At 29.5% G+C, this 8,379-nt stretch overlaps 2 protein-coding genes and 1 long non-coding RNA gene across 4 annotated transcripts; 2 read left to right on the top strand and 1 right to left on the bottom strand.

The window, feature by feature from the left end:
- The first annotated feature begins 1,298 nt into the window (after positions 1-1,298).
- On the top strand, positions 1,299-3,116 carry maf-S (MAF bZIP transcription factor K). 2 transcript variants are annotated; one of them, XM_011070613.2, is made up of 2 exons: positions 1,299-1,472; positions 2,461-3,116. In XM_011070613.2, exons 1-2 carry the CDS (start codon positions 1,446-1,448, stop codon positions 2,824-2,826), a joined length of 393 nt encoding a protein of 130 aa, XP_011068915.1. In that variant the 5' UTR covers positions 1,299-1,445; the 3' UTR covers positions 2,827-3,116. The 2 variants fall into 2 exon arrangements, with proteins under 2 accessions (XP_011068915.1, XP_011068916.1); XM_011070614.2 differs by lacking the exon at positions 1,299-1,472 and adding an exon at positions 1,499-1,607.
- A 1,011-nt stretch (positions 3,117-4,127) lies between these two features.
- Positions 4,128-7,180, bottom strand: Mt2 (tRNA (cytosine(38)-C(5))-methyltransferase). The gene is made up of 2 exons (XM_011070615.2): positions 6,886-7,180; positions 4,128-5,532 (listed from the first exon to the last, which is right to left on the bottom strand). Exons 1-2 carry the CDS (start codon positions 6,938-6,940, stop codon positions 4,508-4,510), a joined length of 1,080 nt encoding a protein of 359 aa, XP_011068917.1. The 5' UTR covers positions 6,941-7,180; the 3' UTR covers positions 4,128-4,507.
- Positions 7,181-7,425: 245 nt separating this feature from the next.
- Positions 7,426-8,379, top strand: LOC147909119 (uncharacterized). Its single transcript, XR_015545645.1, has 2 exons — positions 7,426-7,901; positions 8,214-8,379. It is a non-coding gene; the product is annotated as an uncharacterized LOC147909119 (long non-coding RNA).

Here is an 8,379-nt window from a genome sequence, read left to right as displayed (position 1 = left end):
AATGAAAATTTTGACAAGATTAACGTGACTCTCTTATAGGAACTCTAGGTGTAAAATCAATATAAATAAGCCAATTACATGCCTTTTTATGAAACTTATTTTCAAATATTTAAGGATATTCAAGGGATCTTATGATTGACTTATTGATCACTAAAAGACGTGAATATGCTCCATGGGACACTCGAGGTTTATTCGCATCGCATGTTCCAAATTAACCCAGAGAGCACTTGGATCACAGGTAAGATGGCGGTTGGAGCACTTGCATTCATGTGCTCCAATGTTCATGAACGGAGTTAGGACAAGTGAGCATGTCACCTAACCTTATCCATGAGACTACTCGACAGGTCAAACATGTGCCTCGTTTCGTTTCAGGTATTTTGTTACCTCGATAATTTGAAAAGCGTTTTTATACAAAATAAATGTGCTTTTACTAAATATAAAAGTTACATTATATTTTTATATTATATTATATTTTATTTTATTGTATTAATGTTTTTAATATTTTTATTATTTTTTATTATTTTATTTTATTTTCTTATTTTATTTCATTAATATTATATTATTATATTATATTTTTATATTTATATCAAAAACACATTTATTAAATGCGTTTTTATGCAAAATGAATCTGATAGCGTTTTCATCTTCACTGCACTATCGCCCATCAGTGCAACTCTCAGACAGTGTAGCATGTTTCCTTGGCTGGTGTAGGCGAACTCATTCAGTGTAACATGTTTCCGTGACTATAGTGCAGTGCAAATTTTATGCACGAAGTAGGTTTTACTACACGATCTCAAAGAAACGATATAGAGCCAGTGTAACATTAAAAATTTGAAAATGAAAGTCAACCGGCAGCAGAATTAAACACGATGCAGCATGAAGTAATGTACACTATGATATATACACTTTTGTAGTGCAGCACTGATGCAACACTTACACGCACTGGTGTAGTGCGAGATTACACTCAGTGTATCCCAAGAGAAAACGCTATTACAATATTAATGGAATATGTAACGTCAACCAATAGTAGTACATTATCCAACACAAATGGAAACAAATCCGCTCGGGTCGCTATAAGATAATTTAAATGAAAATTACTAATTTATTATCCATTCGTCTATTCGATTTGCTTACACTTTTTTACACTTTTTATATTTAAAATAAGATAGATAAATATTTGTCGTTGAAAAGAGAGAAAGCGAAGATGTTAAGTATAAATGGCGTAAGCAAGTCGAACAGACCTCATATCTCCACATAAGTCCGCGGTGTAACTATATATAGGCTATTGATGTTTTTAGAACGGTATTGGTAGCAGAAGAGCGTCTTTCAGATCTACAAGAATGACTAAGCATATTTATCGAGAAAACGCAAAAGACGGAAGGATTTGGGCATTTTCGAGGCTATTTTGTTCTCGGCCCTGAAAAATTATCAAGTTGAAAATAACCATGGATGGAAAGAGATCGATTAAGATGGTACGTAACCATGATTTACTTAGCATCTTTTTTTTCTTTCTCTCTCTCTCTCTTTCTCTCTTCTGATATTTTAAAAATACAAACATTCACAAGGAGCAAGAGTTACATATAATTTTCCATTATTCACCTTAAATGGTAATTATGAAGGATATGTGCTTTTACTCATCGATTTTGATGAAATTAGGCTGATTTGACGCATTTTTTTTTACGAAATAAACAAATCTAACAGAAAAAAGTTGCTCTATCCCGCGAACCAAGATATAAAGTATTAAAATTGACGACTATTCAGGTTAGGAAATCTGTCATATCAATAGTATAAATAGAGGAATATAAGTGTGGCTAGAATGAGACTTTCTGTTTCAATTACACAAATTTTCTGCTTTAAAAACAAATTCTACTGCATAAAAACAAAAATTATATTAAAAAATGATTTGTCTTTAAAGCAAAAAATTTGTATTTTTGAAGAACTTTGAAGCAGACAATTTGTATTTTTTAAAACAGAGAATTTATTTTTAAAGTAAAGAATTTGTGTTTATAAAACTGAAAATTCATGTAACCCTTTATGCTATCGTTATGACAGATCTTCTAATCTGAAGTCAGTACTTGTTAGAGAATTTTTGCAATATCATTTATCCAGATACAGTGAATGCTAAGGTCAAATTCTATCTTCTTAACAACTAATTAAGGAAAGGATAACGTGACTTTAGCGTTCATTATATTTGGACTCATGTTATTGCAAAAACTCCTTAATATCTTGGTTTCTGGAACAGGTGATACTTTTTTCTGCTAAATTCGTTCATTTCGTACAAAAACGTATCAAATGAGCCTAATTTCATCGAAATCAGTAAATAAACCTGTCTCCTTCATAATTATCTTTTGAATATAGAATAATTTTATCATATTCAAATAAAGTAGTTCAATATTACACTCCACATAAGATTCTTTGTTTCCATTAAGTAATTATATTTTTTGTATTACCTGTTGATAGGATCCACTGTCGCCTGGCCCATGTCTAGACATTAGTGACGATGAGCTTGTTACGATATCAGTACGGGATTTAAACAGACAGTTGAAATTACGAGGACTGTCCAGAGAGGAAATTGTACGTATGAAACAAAGAAGGCGCACACTGAAGAACAGAGGCTATGCAGCCAGTTGTCGCATAAAACGTATCGAGCAAAAGGATGAATTAGAGTCTGAAAAGACTCAAGAGTATCGCGATATGGAAACTATGCAGGAGGACAACAACCGTATGAGGGAAGAGATAGATTCCTGGCATTCAAAGTATCAAGCACTCAAAAAGTTTGCTCAAGAAAAAAAAATTATTATCCCACCAGATCTGGAAAACATATAAGATATTTAGATACTAATTAACAAACACGCACACACACACAACATATATATATATATATATATATATGATTTAATAATAGAATGATTTGGTGAATGTGTCAATATTATAGTTATTTACAAAGTTTTTTAGTTTTAAAATTGTAGAAAAAATTTAATTTTGTACATATATGTAAGAACTTATAGAATTCAACTTATTATGCTGTAGGAACTGTACAATTTAGATAGGGGAGACTGGGGACAGATGTAATCATTTTTTTTTAGAAATATACATATATTTCTTTATTTATAACATATATGTTTATTTCTTTTAATGCACATAACGCAACAACTATTTAGATTTATGATACTATTTGCAAAGAGGTGTAATTTTAGACTGTTTATGAATAAAATATCAAAATCCGAATTAGTACATCTTGCTCTGATTTGGAACAAAATGAAACAGAGCTAAGGAAAGTAACATGTTCTAAAAACAAAATTATCTGTTTTAAAACAGAAATTCATTGCTTTAAAAACAAATTCAGTACTTTAAAAATAAATTATCTGTAAAATAAAAATTAAATCTCTAAAATAGAAATTATCTTCTTATTTTTGTTTTTAAATCAGTAAATTTACTATTGAAAAGCAGTGAATTTGTATTTTAAAGCAGAGAATTTGTTTCAAAACAGTGATTTTGTGTTTTTAAAACTGTAAATTTGTGTTTCAGAACAAATAATTTGTTTTTAAAGCAGTGAATAATATCTATTACAATAAGAAATATTTACGACGCATCCGCGACCAAAGAGCACGAAGATGTGACCTCAGCGCGTGCTTGCATCGCAATATTTTGTGGCTGAGAAGTTTCCTAACCTGAACAGTCGTCAACTTAAAATATTTCGATTCACGAAGCAGAGCAACTTTTTTCTTATCAAATCTTTATTTTTGTGCGAAAACACATTGATTCAATATATTTTTATCAAAATTTGAGGTGAGCAAATTCTTAACATTTATCATTAATTGCAATGGTGTTACAATGGCTGCGTTCAACGGACTCAACAATTGAGTGAGCACTCGCTGTTATTAATGTATTCTTCTAAATCTCATCCAATCAGCATTTCAGATCTGGAAGAATACATCAATAGCAGCGAGTGCTTACTTAACTGTTGAATCCGTTAAACGCAACAATGTACTCTGGTGATGCGATACTTTGAACCCCAAATGGATATTGTAAAATTTACATATGTAGATATATTTGAAACCACTTAAAAATATAAAAAAAACATGCACAAAACTTGAAAAAACGTTAGAATTAATAAAATGAAAACATGATAAAAAAACATTTTATTTGAAAATTTAAAGCAAAAAAGTATATCATAAATTTACACTTACATGGCTTATCTGAGCCCTACATATTCTTTTACATGTAACGCACATTGATGTCAAACACCTCGATACCGACTATTTTGGTTCTTCATCTCATCTCTTATCATTTAAAAGATATATGCATTGTTACAACTGTCCCTAGTCTTCCCTATTTTAAATTATAAAGATATCACTCACTCACTCACTCACTCACTCACTCTCTCTCTCTCTCTCTCTCTCTCTCTCTCTCTCTAAATGAAAGAATATGACTTAATATGTAAGAAATATTGCAAGAATATTAAGTTATGAGACGAAAGATGGAAAAAGCAAATCCATTGATTTTTTTATACATCTTCATGTTCAGTACATAATAAAAGTATTAATCTGCTAACTACATGAATATTAATTGAATTTCCTAGCAGACGGTATTTTTGTCTATCTGTAATATGTTCTGGAAAATGAAAATCTTCTGGGAAACACATTAATCGACATATTTCTTTAGGTGAGAAAAATCTAAGTTTCAAATCTGACAAAATTTGCATTTGCTTATTCGAATCATTTTCATAATTAGTAATTTCATTATATTTTGATTTGATTATTTCATCTGTAAATGGGCAATATACAGATCCTGTACCTTCTGCATAATAACTGTATCCTTTAGTGAAGCAACAGGAACCATTGCTCTCAGATGTTCGTATATCTAATATCCTTGCTCTCTTTTGTAATAACTTAGAAGGCACCAAATATTTTGAATCTTCAATATGTTCCAAAATATTATTTAATGTGTAACACAGTCTGCCAGATTTCTGATTAATTTTACCTTCTTTCTCCGCTAATACTGAGTGTTTACTTTTTGGTAGTAATTCAAATAATTCAGGAAGTAAATTATTCCCTAACGATGATTGTTTAAAACAGAATTTCAGATTATTTCTTTTCGCCAGTAAATAATATCTGTATCTACTGTTTGGCATACCAAATTGACATGGACTTAATATTAATTCTCTATAGACGTAACCACAACTTTTTATGCATTCTACTAATTCGTCTCTCATTTGAGATACTTCAAAACCTTTAACATTCTCAAGCAAAATATATTTTAAATTTTTCAATTCTGGCAACAAGTTCAAAATGTGTTTCAAGGAACAACTTCTGTTATCAAAAGCATCCTTTTTTAACCCTAATCTAGTAAAAGGCTGACACGGAGGACTCATAAACATAATGTCCACATTTAACTTGTTTAATTCCTGTGCATTAATGGATTGAATATTTCTATTCATAAGAACAGTTTCCGGGAAATTGTGATGGTAAACATCATTTGCAACAGGATTTATATCAATTGCTGCGACAACTTTAGCTGCAATTCCACTCTCTGAAATGATACAATAAAGATGAATTAGTTAACTTTATAGTAAACTTACATGTCGTTCACAATTGTCATCTTATAATTTCTGATTTCTTTTTCTTAATTATCTGCTAATTCCGAATTACTCTTAATGTAATGTCTTTAGATCTTTGGATTTGATTACTAGAACTTTTTTTTTACTTAATTGTATTGGAAAAAAGATTAGAACGATCAGAAATTTCTATCTCTTTATCTGTTTTTCATCGCATTAAAAAAGACTCGAACAATGAGTCAAAACATTTGCAAGTTTGAATTATCTGTATTATTCATGCTAATACTATGTAATTTGTTAATAATTTGTTCATATTTTTACATTAATTGCTATAACTTTTATTAGCATTTTTTATTTGTTCTTGATTTATTCTTGGAACCAAGAAAATGTATATCTGATTTTATTATATATACAGAGTGTCCCGAAATTTTTTGTCAAGCGCTCTTGTGTAGATAAAGTGGACTAAATTGAGTCAAAAAGTCCTCTATCATTTTGCATTAGTTAACAAGATATTAATTATTAAAAGTAGCTAAATATTGATTTTCAATAATTTTTTACTCAAATACTATCAACTTTGCAGAAAAACAGCGAAAGACAAAATTTCTTTATTTTCTTGAAAATTTTTTCAGAACTTTTTTTAATACCATATTTATTCATGTTGATAAAAATAGTTGCTAATATAAGAAAATGCACTAAAAAGTTGATAAAAAATTCAGAAAAAAATTTTTAGAGTTCTATGAGAAGAAAATAAACAATTTATTTTGATGATATTTGAAAAAAAATTATTGAAGACCAATATTTGGCAATTTTTAGTAATTAATATCTTATTAACTATTGCGAAAATTGCAAAATGGTAGAGGACTGTTCGATTCAGTTTAGTCCGCTCTATCTATACAAGAGCACTTAGCAAAAAATTTCGGGACACTGTATAATTATGTTAACTTACACTATTAAAAATTTCATAAAATTTATTATATATAGTTTAAATTATGTTTAATATAAGTATTTAAGTTACACAATTTAAACTTTATTTTATGACATTATATTAAATTTAATGTATTTATAACTGAAAAGTATATTTATGTACATGTACATAAAATTTAATGTATTTTTCATAAATTTAAAGTACACGTTCATTACATTTAAGTAATTACTGTAACTTAATTTTCAGTTAAATCTGTCATTACTTTTAATTTCGTTCATTATCCCGAACTTCATTTACATGCAAAGGAAGTTCGTGGTTACATTTCTAACAGTGTGCTATAATATAAAAACACGATTCATTATATATAATTATACAATAATATTTTTCGATTATTTAAATTTACCACGTAACGCATAATGCATCCCTCCAATCCCGCTATATAACTCCAATGCCTTCATTATTTCGGATTCACTTTAGGTAGGAAAACAATATTTTATATTATGGACGGTTTTCTTCTTTACAAGAGAATGGCCCCAACTCCTACCACGGAATCGAACGGTTAAGGCTGCGACACAGGCCTTTGCATAAAGCATAACGTATAAGAGAATTAACCAATCTGAATCCTTTCTTTCTTTTCACTTCAAGGAAAAAAGAAATTTTTATTGATTGATGCTCTTATGCACTGTGCATTATGCGTTATGCAAGAGTGTGCTTCCTGCTTTAGAATCAAGATAAATGGAGAGCACAAACTCTTTCATAAAGCCGGTTCTACATTAGTTGCAAGCCGATCGCAAGTTTGTTGCGACAGCCAATCCGAAGCTTGCATTTTGAAATCAACGCTTCATATTGCGATCGGCTTGCAACTAATGTAGAACCGGCTTAATGCATAAGAAATTGAACCAATCAAAGTCTTTTGTTTCCTTCCTTTTCATGAAATAAAGAACTATGATTATTTGAATTTCTTATGCTTTATGTGTTATGCATTATGCAAGAGTCTGTGCTCTCAGCTATAGCCACTCCCTGCGGCGAGTAACAGGAATTAGGGCTGCCGCACACAAAATTCCAGTATGCGTAAGTGGAGAGCCTATAATCAGAGTGGCGCTATACGAGAGATGACGTCATGTTTTAGCGAAATTCTGCGAGAGAAAGAGATATACGGTCTCAGTCTGTCAGTTTCAGGGTTAGGTGCAACAGTATTGAACGACATAGATACGTAAAGATAAAAATAAAATTATCGAAATTATTTTAGAAATATGGTTGGATGTACAATACCGTTTAACAATTCCGTGTAACAATTCATTAAAAAAAAGGATATGTTATGAAAATAATTCCGAAAGACACAGAACGCCAAATAAATTGGTTAAAGAGTATAAATGGCAAATATAAAAATGGGACACCGTAAAAAAATCTGTATGTGAGGTAAAGTAATTTATTTTTTATAAATAATATATTTAAAATATTAAAATAAAAATATAACATAAAATATACACAGATTAATTATAACATCTGAAGACACAGTAGTGTCTTGGCACTAAGTATATGTATAGTCACATTAGTTACCAATTTAATTCTTTCTCTTTTTGTCGTAATCTTTTCAGTTACATATCATTGCATTGTGAGTCTAAATCAAATAATATGATAATTACGATATTTAATATATAGTATTTTATGAAATGGTATATACATATATAATATTTTTCTGAATTTTTGATTTTTTTTATATTATTACAGATGCATTTTGCTCCTAAAATGTGGGAACAGAAAATGGATAATAAACTAGCATTTAATAGCGCAAATAATGTGCAATAAATAACGTTTTATATAAAGTAATGTGCAATATTAAAAAATGTTGCAATAGTACAAAATAAATGAAATTTTATAATAAATAATATAAAAA

The sequence above is a fragment of the Acromyrmex echinatior genome, chromosome 7 (assembly GCF_024713525.1).
Source record: "Acromyrmex echinatior isolate Ae372 chromosome 7, ASM2471352v2, whole genome shotgun sequence".
NCBI classification, from domain to species: Eukaryota; Metazoa; Arthropoda; class Insecta; order Hymenoptera; family Formicidae; genus Acromyrmex; species Acromyrmex echinatior.
The sequence above is the reverse complement of the archived record's forward strand: the minus strand, read 5'-3'. Positions and strand labels throughout refer to the sequence as shown.